Source organism: Zonotrichia leucophrys, chromosome 5 (assembly GCF_028769735.1).
Source record: "Zonotrichia leucophrys gambelii isolate GWCS_2022_RI chromosome 5, RI_Zleu_2.0, whole genome shotgun sequence".
NCBI classification, from domain to species: Eukaryota; Metazoa; Chordata; class Aves; order Passeriformes; family Passerellidae; genus Zonotrichia; species Zonotrichia leucophrys.
This window is the reverse complement of record NC_088175.1, coordinates 42,237,482-42,252,900: the sequence shown is the minus strand read 5'-3', so window position 1 is coordinate 42,252,900 and position 15,419 is coordinate 42,237,482. Positions and strand designations below refer to the sequence as shown.

Sequence of the window (15,419 nt, the reverse complement as noted above, 5' to 3'; positions counted from 1 at the left end):
ATACTATGGTTGCATCCCCCCATTATTTATTATCCCAGCAGCCAATTTAGGACTCAAACACAGCTATTTCTGGTCTACTACCTTCCGGTCCTTGGCACAGGCTCCACATACACCAACCACACTGCAAATCCTCTGGGACAAAGCTCAGTGCAAATCTTTACCTTTCCTTCCAGACAAAGACATTTCTCACAAAACCTAAAAATTTTGAAGTTCTAAGAAATTAAAAATCAAGAATAATGACTGGAATGCCAACTTTTTAGTGTATTTATCAGAGTTTGAACACAGATAAAGTTTTGTAACATCTGTTTCATTAGGCACCTGACTTCCTGTTCCTGCTGCATTACCCATTTATTTTATGGAATGGGTAATAACAAGAACCATTAAACGTTGCCCAGTTTTAAAAAGAGCAAAGAGTAGAGCATGGAAAGAGAAAATAAATATTTTTTCTTTTCACTGTAGTGAGGAATGTTGTGATATTTTGGGGTTCTATAATCAAATAAAAATTATGAGCTATTTTTTAAATATTAGACATTTCTATAATAAAATCACATACTTTAAAAAATGAAGTTGGTTCACAATTTTTTTTGTTTGCTTTTATTAAAAAAAAAATTACATACATACTGGTGTTAAAATTTTCAGCAGGGGTGGTATGACTTTGGTATCTATGAGCTGTTCCCAAGTTACAGACAGCGCCAAATAGGTACTGATTATGAAAAAAAAAAAAAAATAGATACAACGGCTCAACTGCTTTTTCAATTAAAAGCTGCACTACATGGAAAAAATCAAGTCATAAGGATAGTTCAAATACATTTCACTGCCTACATGTTAAAGGTTTCAATGAAGTGAACTTAATGCCAGACACTGACACGTAAATAATTTCAAGTAATGCAAGGACCAGCTTTCTGTTCACTGCCCTTCATATTTGTTCTGTAATGACCACAAAACTTTTCTGGCATCATCTGGTGCTATGTAATCATACACAGTCTGGATTATGGAACTGCACTCCTTGGAAGTGCCATCCCTCCAAAAAACACTACACCTACAAAATGCACCCTCTCAACCTTTCATTAACCAAAATGAATGTTTCGTTCCTGCTGTGCTCTGCTCACTTCACCAGCTCTCTGCAGGACATTGTGTCATGCTGAACATTCTCTGCCTCTGTTTTCAAGGCTGTAATTTTTAGGGGCCCAAAATTCCCGAAAGACCAAGTTCCTTGGAGCCACGCCACTCAACAAGTCCCCTTTTCAGGAAGGGTCACATTTCTGTACCAATGACACTTGGCTGCACAGGAGATGGAGCCTGGCTGTTGGGCAGGCCCTGATCAAAAGGACATGAGGATAGATCACCATCATCAGTTACCACTTTTTGATTCATTTCCCTTTTCACATTATACTCCACATTTTACATGGGAAGAGGAAAGGGAAAAATGAACACAAACATCAGTTTTCCTTGGGAAAGACAGACATAAAGGAGTAACCAGCCAAGTTCACAATAACAAGCTTCTGTATTTATTTTTATCCCAAAAAGCACTCAGTAACCACAGAACTGAGAGGGATACAGGAACCTGAGAAAAACACAGACCAAAACACACACAGGCAATAGGTCAGTGCTCAGCTTTAGTCTGCTAACAAGCTGACAACTAGTGTAAGATATTTAAGGTATTTTGTCTGCAAGACAGTGAAAATACTTCAGTTTTTCCCAGCTGAACTTCCTGCTGGAAGTGAAACAAAACACAGTTCTACACACGGGGTGACAAAGTTAGAAACCCTCAGTGAAATCACAACTATATTCAGTCCTTGCAGTCACAGAAAAAAAGTTTCAATCAAGATTTCCACGATCTTCTATGAGCTTTCTATCCAGAGCAAGTGCCAAGGCCATGCATGCTGCACTTCACACACCCAGCATCCAGGATGATGCAGAGAGCTCCCAATTTTACAGCTCTGCTATGGATTTGGCAAATGTTTAAACCAAAACCTCCCACTTCTGTAAGCTTTGCTACACCAACAGGGTGTTAATCACACTTGGCCATGTTTTTAACCTCGGAAAAAAGTCATCAATAGTGATCAGAAAGAGCAGCTGCAGAAGAAAGCGTTTAATGTGTCAATGCTGTAATTGAATTTCCAGAGAAATACAGCAAGAGGAAAACACTGCATTTAGTCCGGATTGGGTACTGGTCATACTGGGAGCAGCATTTGCTTATGAAAAAAACCTGCAACCATTTCACAAAGTTAGTAAGAAAAATGCATTGATAATATATTCAAGCAATTTTCAGGTCACTCTTACCCACAGAATGTACATCATGCAATTTCCTGGACAATTACAGTATTAGGCCAGGTAAACTAACCCATTTACACCTCTTGGAATTGTTTCCCTGTGCATTAACACTTTACAGAAAAGTATTTTCCTGTAGCATTGCTGTTCTGGTGCACTATTTAACAATATTTAAACCAGCTGTTGATGTCCATTTTTCCAATAAAGTGTACTTTATGACAAAAGATGCTCTAACAAGACCTTATTAAAATTAGTGATCCAAGTATTAAAGCACAAAGGTCACACGTGCTATTGGTTTTAAATACCATAATGTTCCATACCTGGACTTGATAGCTCAGCCTGGAACTACACAATTAGGTCAAAAATATGTCAGATTAACTATTTCCTTGTTAGACATTGCTGGTTTCCAACTCTGCCCCAAGCATAGACATGGATATCGGTGACTACACTCATCCACAGCCACCATTTCACTAAAGAGTTTTTTTTTTTTTTATCATCACCAGTATTTTGACCAATATCAGAATAATTTTTTCCTAAAAATGCATTTGCTAATTTGTGTCTGCACACGGAATAAACCTCAGTAATCAACAATGTCTCTTGGCTGCCACATACTGACCTTGACAGGCATTCCTACAACCTCATACCGACACCAGGTTTTCCTGCTGGAAAGCTCTGATGTTTGATCCAGCACGTTTGCTGCACAGATTTAGCACAGTCTATGCCGCATCTCTGGGCATAATGTTGCCCATAGATTTTGGAGTATTCCAATCTAAATGCTACTTACAAGTATTAAATTTTGCAACTTCCTTTGTTGCTGGTAAAAAAACAAAAACAAATGGTATTGGTACATTTTTTTTTAAAATCTATTAATTTTTGCATTGTTAATAAAATGCTAAAAGTTATTAAACATATCCTTTTTATTGGATAAAATAACTCCCAATGAAAGTGCACACATTATCAAATCATTAATCAAGTTTTTAACTTCTTTTTGTTATTCAATGTATCTAAACAAAAAGTAAAGCCATTCTCCATCCTCACAACAGAAAAACTTTATTCCTGTCTTGAATTTTAATTCTGGAATTAACTCAAAACCATGATAAAAAATTCAACCTTTTTTAATATTAGATAAAAGTAGGATATTTTTATTGTCTCTGCCATTCAATAAAAATTAAAATAATAAAAAGGAGTTGCACTTATCATTCTGCATGATGCCCAAAGTAAACAATGATAAAAGTTAGTAAGTGGGGAGTAGCTTGTTGTTTTTACAGCAGAGGAGCCCTGTACTTCTGAATCACTAAGCAGCTGGAGTCTGGTTTAATTACTCAACATCAATCAAGATGTAAAGCAGCACTTGGAGACCAAGGAATGCAACGTTCATCTGCAATACAAAAGAAATAGCTAAGCTATCTTAGCTTCTGCCTAGACGGTTTGTACACTAGAAAAAGTCAACACATTACTTTTATACCATGTCAGTAACATAAAATAGGCAAACAGTAATTTTGCACTGCACTTGAATGCATCAGTGACAATTTGCAGTAAGGGAGAAAAGACCATAAGAGTCTGATTTCATACAGGTTTGCAACCTCTAACACAGGAGATATTTGTACAGTCTGACTTCTAGCAAATAGCAGTACCAGTGACAGCACTCCCCTCTCCAATAAAAAAAGATAGAAAGTTAACATCATAAAAAAGAGATGTGAAATTGCAAACTCTACTTTCCTGCCTGATTTTTTAAATCTTGTTAATTCTTTGATATAAGTCTTTTACTGTGATTATGCTCATATAAAAAACACAGCACATTAATGCTGCAGCTTGATGGAGTGCTACAGCCTTTTACAGGATCAAAGGGAATCTGATTATCCCTTCTGATCTTCAGAGCTACAGACATATACTGCACACTCTGTCTAATCTATGAAAAAAAGCAACCACCCACCACAGTACACAAGAAAAGCTCCCTGAAGATAAAAGAGGTAAGTAACCACACGGACAGATGTTCACCACACCACTGACTGCACTGTCAGAAGCTGCTCAGTTGCTGCAGCATCGAGGGTGAAATAAGACACCATGAAAAACTGCCCAAGTCTTCAGCACATCTCAGGTTAATCCACATATAAAAATAAATACTGTAAATAACTGCCTGTTTTACAGAAGACACAGTCAGTCAACTTTAGCCAAGTCTGCCATGGACACAGGAACAGTTTTGTCTGCTGGGATCCCCCCTGTTCCCTATCATACAAACACAGAACAGGCACCAGCTCAAAGGGCTGCCAGGTGAGGCACAGGATGGCTGAATATATATATATATATATATATATATATATATATATATACACACATATATATACATATATATATTTCCAGATGCAACAGCCCCTGCTAACGTCACATTTGTCTCAGCACAGCCATTCCACACCAAAGGGAATAACTGAGGGAAACAGTCCTCCCCTTTTACTATTAAATCAGCAGATTTTAAGCAGAATTCCTAAGGGAGCTTGATGACACACTGAAACATGCTGAATGAAAAAGGATGCTGCCCAGCATCCATCAAGCACTGAAGCCTTTCCTGTAGCAAGTCAAGCAAATGACTGGAAAAATGGCATGTGACAGTAACCAGTAATGACTGAACATTAAGCTCTGGTCTTTACTCAAGGTTGTTCTTACAAAGCTGCTATCACTGCTCTTCTTCTAATGTGCCCTGTCATTAATGATAAAATGGACCCCATGGAAGTCATGGCTTAAATGTTGCTAACAGCATTTCAAAGAGAATTCTTGTGACAGCAGAAGTCAGCTCTTCCATCTGGCCCATTTGAGAGTGAAACTGAAATATTTGCTCAGACTTCAGAAGGTCATTTTGGAATAGAAGAAGATAAAAGCAGGAATCTTTTACAATATGACCTAGCAAATCAAAGCAAATAGGGATTCCACTCACTGATAATCCAAAAGAAAAGAGACAGTTATAAGACAAATACAGCACTGTTTGTTCTAGGCAATGTGGTTGTATCTCTTGCCAACAACCTATATACTGGTAATTAAAACACAGAACACTTCATAAAAATAGAAAAGAAAAGAGAAAGAAAACATTATTTCCAACAAAAGCCAGTGGTAACTGCAGCACCATGGACACTGCACTCAGTGTTTACCAGCACACTTCATCTTAAATATTTCAAAGGGATCAAAAGCATCCATTTCAATAATTCAGAAACTTCCATCTGTTATCATGTCCTCTCAGTCTGGAAATTATTAAAAAGTCCTAAATCTGTTTGCTTAATTATTACATCTATTACACTGTTTAACATGGAGGGGGTTATTTTTAAAATGTCATGACAGAATGCTTTCAGGATGGAAATACACTTCATAATAAAAATGAAGTGCTTTTTGTTTTTAATGTAAAGCTTTCCTTTGAGTGTAAGCCCACTGTATAAAATCTAAGATCACATCAGTATATCTCTGCAGGAAGAAAATTATTCTACATGTAAATAGACAATACCTAATTAAATGCATTTTCATCACCCTAGTTATGACATACCTGAAACATCTGGGGAAGAGTCATTAAAGCATCAAGAATTATTGTCATTTTGATACAGCCAATAACAGGATCACAAATATGCCACGTTAGCTAATGCTTACACCCAGAAATACATGCAGTCAGCTGGATCCACACTAACGCTGAAATTAAGCAATTACACAAACAGAGGGCAAGAGTCTCTTGGTAATGGAGGCTCAGCTACAAGTAGCATTGATTTTCCACTGCTTTAAAATGCTAATAAAACAAAAGAGTCAACACAGTGAAACAGAGCAGGAGACAATCTGGGAACACACTGGGAGAAATAAGCCAGTGAGAAGTCCAGAGAAGAGGGCTGGTATTGCTGCAGTCCCCTTTTCTATTTCACTTTTACAACACAACAGACCACAGCAAGCATTAAAGTGAAGGACCAAGTTCTATCACAAACAACACACTGTGTACTACATTTTTTCAACTGTTACAGATCATTTTATAGGTTTTCCTGTTTGAACATCAGGCCTCAATGTCCTTTAATTATTATTTTTGTTTCCTCAAAGGGGTACTGATAGTGGTTAACTGATAGAGTAGTCCTTCTTAATGACAGATTCCCCATTAGCAATTCCACAGAAGTAGGGCTACATTAAATACAACATTTACTTCAAAACAGGTTTAAAATAGAGTTAGACATATGTCCTGCCAAAAAAAAACCCCACACCTGCATTCTTATAATTGGACACAGAACCAGTACTATTAAACTCAGTGAGAATATGCATCTACATTTACCAAAAGATAATAATTTTTGCATAAACAAGCAGGGATCTGAAACTTAATTTAAAGGGAAGCCTTAAGCCCTTTACCACAAGGGTTGAAATTTGGCATTTACTTTCCAGGACTAGCGAAGGAAAGGAACTTGGCCTCGTTGATTTCTAAACCACAAGGATGCCAAGTGTTTCCTTTTCAGTACCACAGCATGTGCCCCACTGTTCTGACATATCTGTGCTACCTGTCAAAAGGAAATATTTTTCATACTGTTGGCTAAAAGCTTTCTAGCTACATGTCTCAAATTAACTATGTAAAATTTACTCATGTACTCATGACTTTTAAAAATTAACATCTATTCTGGAGTCACCTTTCTGTGATTAATGGATAAGTTAATGCACATGTTGCAATTGGTCAGGAAATAGTTCCATGAATCCCAAATCCATGCATCCTCAGATCAAGTATTTTACATTATGCTTCCAATTCTGAAAATGTCTTTGTGTTTCTGCTTCTCTGATAGAGTATGTACTGCTTTTAAGACCTTAAACTAGTTATACTCACACGTAATTTGACCGGTCTATACTGTGGCTAGTGCCATAATTTTGTTGAATACTTGGGTTTGCATTAAAAAACACAGATTTTCACTAACTTTTTGACTAACCCTCATATCTGGTGCTGATCTGACACTGTTTAAGGCCTTTTAATTAACTGTGTACAAAGTACATGCACCTTCAAGCAAGCAAGTCTCAGGATCTACATTTGGGCACCCACGTTTCAAAGAGACACATTTAAATTAATTTTTTATTGATTATATTAATATTTTATCCAGTTTTACATTTCATCCAATTCATTCAGTTTTGAACTGAAATCGAAAGTCTTAAAAGAACCAATGGATCCTATTTTCTTCCACCCTAGCAGAGGCTCAATTCAAATGTGTGGGGGACAGATTTTGTACTGTCCCATCATTCATGCCTTAGAGCAATCCAGGGAAATCTCAACAAAGGTTACAACCAAAAATTAAGGGAGTAAAAGAGAACTATGTAAGTTACTAAAACTTGAGAGTGTTCATTTGGTGATGTTCTTCATCTGAAACACACCTATTCAGCTACTACCCAAATTGGACTTCAAGATGATAGAGTGCTTTGTGAAAGGTATCAATAAGAAATAGCTACATAATTCCCAGACTCAGAAAGGATGGTGGAAACTCCTAGCACACAAATTTATTAAAGAAAAAAAAAAAGAAAAAAAAGTGGTTTTGTTGCTCCATTGTTCTTGTCTTAAGGCTTGAGGAAATTTATTACTTCCTCCTCCTGCTTGTACTAAGAAATCTTCCAGAATACAAGTCTCTTAAATCCCCTGCCTACAAACAGATGTACACTTGGGTGAATCAGATGAAAATGCCAATACCTTTGCTTGGGGACAGGGAAGACTCCACCCAAACATTTTCTTTTTCTTTAGAGCCCTTCCAAAATGGCTCTAAAAAGTATTTTTGTAATATTTAGTATTCTGCTAACTACAGTGTATAGGAAGAAGGCCTGGAAGTTGGCAGCAGGCATTTCTGCATGTTTTGTACCTCAGAAATACAACTATGCCAAGAATTTTCATCTGTGGTTTCACTGCAGAAATCCTCACATTTCTAGAGTGAAAAAACTCGTTTCATTCCTCTACTAGAGGATATCCTGCCACACATTTACTATGGCAAACAATTTTTCAGGATTTTGAATTACACAACATCAGAAGATTTAAAGGCATTTAAAGAAAAATCTGCTGCAACACTCTTTTATTTTTAAGAATAATCTGAGAACCTGAAATACCATTTTAGCATAAAAGACAAGTGGAAAATCTTCTTCCAAAAGGGAAAATACTAACATCCCCTCCCATGCACACACCCCTACAGGCCTATTTCAGATCTTTTTTTTATATACAACAAAGCAATAATAACGATCAAACAGAGCTTTTCTTCAAATGTAGAACATAATTTGACCATTAGAGAAAGTGCTGCTGAAATAGAGAGACTTGTATTTCATACCAGTAGTATTTAAAATTTGCACTTCAAAACTATTCCACTGGAAAAAGGTGGAGGGAGTAAGATAACCTTCACCAGGCAAGTACTCCCACACATTGCCTCCACACAAAAATCTTGAGGCTATCAGCCAACAGCTGCCCAGAGACATTAGCTGAAAACTAAAGCCTTGTGTCACAGCCAAGTGAACTTGTCTTTAGGTCAGCATGAAGATTTACTGGCGCTCAGAACAGGACACACCAACGTCAAGGTGAAAAGGGTCTGACGCAAACATCTGAGATATTTGAGCCCTGTCAGCCCCTCCCACCTGAATTGCCTTCTCTTATCTAAGCCAACCCATGCCCAGTTCAGCAGGCTGGACTTACTGTGAGATGTGAGTTATTGGGGTCAGCAGGGTCTCGCCCTCCAGGTCAAGCTCATCGGCAAAGCTGCTGGTCCTGATGAAGGGTCCTGTGCTCACATCTAGAAATGCTGGGCTCTTTTTTACTGTGGGAAAAACGTACAGATAACAGTTCAAGCAACAGCATTTGTCTGCAGCTCACCTGGACCTCTGAAATACTGTACATTTTAAAAGAATACTGAAAACAAAAGTTGCTACCAAAATTGCATGTACCGCAGGGTTCACAAAAGGTAAAATTTTAACTCTTCCTCTGCCCAAAGTATTTGAACTTCTGGTGAAGATTAAAACTAATTTTATTCTTTTTTTATTTGTGTTTGTACTCCTGATACATTAGAATATTCAGTATCTATATGACAGAGAGCTTCTTCTAATAATGCTCTTCTTGCAATATTAAGAGAATTTGCTGGTTCCCTCTCACACTACAGCATGAGGCCAGCCCAACTTTGGGCTCAGAATCAGGACAAGTAGCAAAATCTTCAGCTCATCCCAGACAAAGTTCTTACTGGGAAGGCTGATTCACAAAACTTCAGATATTGAAAGTTTTACTGGCACATTTACTTGCAGATCATCATTTTCACGGATCCAAGAAATCCATGGGAGAGTGTCACAGTTTTCATTTTTAAACTCAGGCTCTGAAATTCTACCAGATACTAACACTAAGAACACCAAGAGCTTTTTCTAACATGGCCCTAACATTTGTTAGAGAAGCCACAACATTTGCATATAAATAAAACTACTGGTGTGGTTTACATGATTGTAAATGAATTTACAGAAAATAAAACTTGATAACATTCCATATAAATCATAGGTAATTGTGACAAGTCCACAGAAACCTTTGTCAGTCCAACTGGCTGGAATATGCAATAAAACAATTAAAATGTAGTAATTTATGAAAACTCTACTTGTATTTATGAAATATTCAATAAGATATTTTATAATATAGCAGTAAATAATGCTCTGCCAAAAAGCCACACAAAACCTAAAGGAATACAACAGAAATAGATAACCTAAAAGTAACTGATATTTCCTGAGAATTCAAATGGGAATATCAGGAAAAAATTATTTTCTTTTAATGTAACCATTTTACCCAGGTAATTGGGTCTTTTCATATGGGAGAAATGGATTTGAATTTAAAAAAAACAGAAGACAAAGTATTAATTCATCTTTAAGCATATGGCTGTCCAAACTACAAAAGGAAAGCCTCTGTACTCCAGAAATTGTAATAGGAAAGGATGACCTCTGAAATCACAGTTTAAAAAAAAAAAAAAAGATAACGGCTAGGAGATACATTTATTACAAGCAAGAGCTACTTGCAGCACTTAAAAATTAAGATTCTGTAGCAAGTTTTAGGAAGCACTAATTTCTATTTTTGCTTTTAGCATCATACTAATATTATGGCATTATACTATTTAATCCCTTTACTATAGCCATCATTCAAAAACATGGCTGTGAAACCAGCAAAATAATTCCAGATAGAGATGTGCAGTGAAATGTGTTTCAAACTTTTCAAACTTTTCTTTGGGCTTTCACCAAATTAATTTTAACTGCTTTCATTTCTACATGACATAAATGAAACTTTCCCAATTTCTAGCAAATAGGGACTCGCAAATGTTTTTGTTTTCCTGATGGCAAGTGGTAAAAACTGCTGAACCTAAAGCCATGTAAAGGGTTTGCTGCTCACAAGAGACACAGCACACTCCACAACCAGGGGGATCCAGGAACAGCAGTTCTTGGGTCAGTCACAGCTATTGCTTTCCAGTTTTGTGGGAAGGGAAAGAAGGACTGGCACAATGAAAAAAGAACCAGAAGTATGGGGATTTTTGAAGGAATTTTGAATGAGAGAGATAGGATTTCTGAGTTTTTAGATGGTGTGGTTTATTTTTCTTATTTTCTACATTGGTAGGAAAGGTGAGTTTGGCTCACATCTTTACTGTATGGTTCAGAAGCTTACAAGATTCCTAGTTATAAGACTTTTATAGGATTTATTGGCTAATAAAAAACTGCTAATGAAGATATTTATGTTTTTGACCTAATCCTTAAATATTTCATCTTATGGACTTGCATTACAAAACTTAATGTAAGTTTTTTTTAGTTAATAATGTTATGATATATAAACCTACATTACCGCATTCCAAACTCCTTGTTTCCTTTTGTAACTACTTTTATTTTTTCTATATTCTAAATTCCAAACTCTAAACCTTCTTCTTCTTAATGTGTTTCTGCTTTAAACTATTAATTCACATTCTCGCTTCTAGTACCTAAGTTTGGAAGCCTTTTCCAATGTCTCAAATCAAATTCTCTGTTTAATTCTAAGCTTTGAAAATTCCCTGCATTTCAAATTCCAACACCAAAGTCAAGACTGGGCTTCAGCCTATTTGAAAGAATCCTTGTGTGAGCACATAGCAAGCAGGAGCTGATTAGCATGAGACAAACATGGTATCTCCTTCCCTCTGTTTTAAAAATTTCTGAGATGATCATAACTAAGAAAAAAACATGGCCTTATGAGAGTTTCTCTGCCTCAAAGTGACTTGAAACAGGGCTCAAGCAGAACACCAGGGAGCACACTTTTTAACTTATGAAAATTAATTCATAGCAATTATATTTTGGACAAGTCTTTCTTAGAAAGCAGTGTTAAAAATATGTTTTAAAAAGACACAATTTATACATATGAAGGCTGAAGAGAAAAAAAAATGAAGCTTTAGACATTAGTTTTCAATGGATAATAATGGGTGAATTTGAACATTTGCAATTTACAACCTGAACAACCTCCAGACTCAAAATTCTACTGAAACATCTCTTTTTAGAAACCAGCTCTGTAGTTTTTTGTGCCACAGAAGACAGCTCCAGACAGAGCACTGCAAAGGTTTAGTAATTAACAAAGGTGATGAGACATGATGGAACAATGAAATATTATGAGCATTACCTGGAGAGGAAGGAGCGCTGGAAGACTGCTGGTCTGTGGAAAAGGATGGCCAGGAGCGCTGACAATCTGAGTCAGAGTGAAGATGCACATGAGACAGAGATAGGAAAGGAGAAAAGAAAAAAAACACAAGAAAAAAAAAAATAGAAGATCCAGACAGACAGCTAAGGAGATGCACACATACCTACAAATTAGTATATTCTACCTGACACAAAATTTAAAATACTATAGAAAACAGTGTATGAAACTGTACAAGAGTGCAGATTCATGTTGGCAGAATGTTCAGTGGCCACCGTGGAGGGGTCATGGCTTTTCCAAGCCCGTTTTCCATGGCAGTGTCAACTGCTGCAAGATATTCCTCCCTACAGGCCAGTCTCTGTTTGCCCCTTTCCTCCAGACTTGAGGGTTTCACAAGTCTTTCCCTTCCCTAAGTGTCCCACGGGTCAGACCCCTCTCATCCTGGCTCACGCTGTTCACAGAGCAGCTCTCTCCTGGTCAGGGTCCAGTGCTGCCAGGTGGATGGGGCAGTTTGGACACCCACATCTGAAGCTTCCAAGCACATCCCATAAAAAGTTTTCGAAGCTGCCCACTTCAACCAAGTAAACCAAGTGCCTGCCTCAAGCTGAATTTCTTGGGGAAATGTTTCAGGCAAGCAAGAGGAGTCAGTGATGAGAAGGAGTCTCTGCAAAACACACAATCTCTACATTGTGTTTAGTTCTTTTGAATAGCATTATGCTATTAATAACCATTTGATTAAGAACTGCCTGTGAATTCACACACTTGGACAGGCTGACACTTCTCAGGAGTAGTGCCTTACTTTCCTGCAATGAGAAAAACTCTTAAAATAAAAAATGCATTGGAGTAAAAAAAAAAATTAGAAAAAAACCCTCATTTTGCAAGTGTTCTCTCAGTGCTACACACGTCCTGGTTCCAGCCAGGACAAGGTTAATTTTTGCAGTAGCCAGGATGGGCCATGGATCCTTTGGGTTTTGCTGTACTGACGATGCCAGGAGAACAAAAGGAGGGAGAAAAAGCTGGAAATCCCTTGTTGCACAAAATACTGGCAGGGAAGCCAGATGAGGGATCCAGGAGTGTGAAGACTGAAGTATAAGTGGGCAGCCCAAAAATTTACTGAATGTGAGAAAGCAGCATACGGATATGTCACTAGAGGCTTTTTGAAGGCCTAATTAAAGCTGAATGAGTATCCTTTATCCTTGTACTTTCTAGTTTCTTCCTTCTAAACTTTTGACTTGGCAGCTCCAGTTTTCTGTGCAGATAATCTTTTTCACAGAAAGTAAAATAACACACTCCTCTTTGAGCTGCTGTGAGAACAGTGTTGGACACCCTCTCAGCTCCACTGAGCTCTGCTTGCCTGGTTGGGACACAGAAACTGAACCTGTGATGGCTGGTAAAGCTCCTCTGATACCTCCCCAAGATGAAGGCATTTCTTGTTCACGTAAAACAGGTGATTTGTTTGGTGGCTCTTGCTGCCCTCCTCATCTTGTTCCACCATGTCTATCCCCACCAGAGATGCACCTCGTGGAATGGTGGAAACTGGGAAAATCAAGAATTGATGCGGGGAGTCCAGGAGATTCAGTTTGGTTTTGCTGTTTTAACCCCTGAATTGCACCTGTGTCCCATGTGGGCTCAGGGGTGAAACCGAACTTTGCCGTTTCAGTCAATTTAATCTGAGCCTGAGCATCCTTGCACTCAGTCACTGGAAGGAAGCCTCTGCTGTCTGCAGTGGATTCAGAGCAAACTTACAGGTGGCTCATAGCACTCTCACTAAATCACAGAGGTCTTTTGCCCAGACCTAGCCCTAATCCTGCTGTCTTGGGGGAGCACTCAATTGCTAAGGAAGCGCCTAAGCAAGCACATTAGAAACATCACAGGACTACATGGCTGCTTAAGTGATCACAGAATCCAGACAAACAGTAAAATAAATTATTTAATTTATGGGTCCCCATCTGTTCACAAATATCAACAGCATATTTTTACAGGAACAGATGCAGGTACTTCAGAATGCACAACACTGGGGGGTCAAATCTGAACGTTTTCTCCCATCCTAATTCAGTTATTTAGAAATTAATTTGCATCATATGCTTAGATAACTACTGGATGAATTATATCTTATTACTAGAAAAATATATTTTTCTATTGGCAATATATACACGAGCAATTTTTCTCAAGTATAAAAAACCATTAGAGGTCCTGTACTTATACAAATGAGTGCTCACTTTTCTCTTTGTAATGAGACTGGGTGCAGTTGTGATTGCAAGTGTGAGAATGCACATTTTCTGTCTGTCTAGATCTCCTTGACTGCAAAAGATTTCTTAGAAATTATATGGCACTAGACACACATGAAAAGCACTGCAAACATTACACTGTCATAAACTGGCATGCCATAAACAGAATTATTTTCCTCAACTTACCAGGCAATTTTAACATTCCTGTTTGTCCTGTATACTTGTAACAGTTTAGAGAGGAGAACACAGATAAAAAAGAAAAAAGATAAGTGTCAGAAGAAATGAGAGAAATCCTTTTACAGAAAGCTATAGAGCTGACTTTTCAAATAGCAATAGCAGGCTGCCATCAAATTGTATTGTCCTTAATCAGCTCAGAAATTCAGTGGTAAAAGGTGGGACTTCACAACTCTAAGCATGGTTCTGTAATTTGATTATTTTGAAGAAAGGTGTCTGTACTCAAATTTTGAGACACTCAGTACTTGTCCACCTTTTAGCAGCTATTTCATTTCTACCAGCAGATGCAACTTGCAACCATTCCCTAGCAGAGGCCAAGAAAGAGTGGAAAAGCATGGATGATGCAGAACAACACAACACAAGCACACCAAAATAGCACAAGGCAAGACTTTCTGCTTGAACTAAAATATGCCCAGTGCCAGACCATGCTGCTGTCTTATTTTAAAGTTCATTCATGTCAGCCAAATTTTTGAGGAGAAAAAACATAAGTACTTAAGGTATCTATAATCAATAAAACACACCTTAAAAATTCAACCTTGCTCTTGTTGCCAAAATTTGAGCAATACATTAAAAATTTCCAATAAAAGTACATTTGTAAAAATACCAAATTGTAAATTCCGTGTTATTCTGGAAATTCAGTACAGCAAAAGCAAATATAAATAATTTATTAATCATAAGGTGACTATCAATGTCCTGTCTTCTTTTTCCTCATACTGTACCATTTTGTACAGAGACATTTGTACAGATGGATCCACATTTAGCTTAAGTACTTCTGCTTTCAAAACTTGATTCACAGCCTACTGCACAGAGCAGATGGCATGAGCACATGATGATTTCATGTAGCAGACTATGTTTGGTGAAGCCAAGGCACACCAATCCTTTTTGGTTCAGGTACAAGCACAATAGTAACACATCCCAGGTAAATTTCACATGGAAAAGCTGACAGCTAATCCCTGTAATTTCAATCAATTGCAGAACTGGGGAATGTATGCACCAGCCTAAGAGTCTGCCTGCTGGAAGAGCCTAACCAGCTCTTCCAGCAGGCGGAAATGAAAAACTATTTT

The 15,419-nt window shown here is 37.6% G+C and overlaps 1 protein-coding gene across 1 annotated transcript in view; it reads right to left on the bottom strand.

The window, feature by feature from the left end:
- Positions 1 to 15,419, bottom strand: part of KCNQ1 (potassium voltage-gated channel subfamily Q member 1) — a 330,631-nt gene that overhangs the window by 218,524 nt on the left and 96,688 nt on the right. The window contains exon 11 of the mRNA XM_064715126.1: positions 8,921 to 9,041. Coding sequence (XP_064571196.1) covers positions 8,921 to 9,041 — 121 coding nt within the window. The remainder of the gene's footprint in view (positions 1 to 8,920; positions 9,042 to 15,419) is intronic.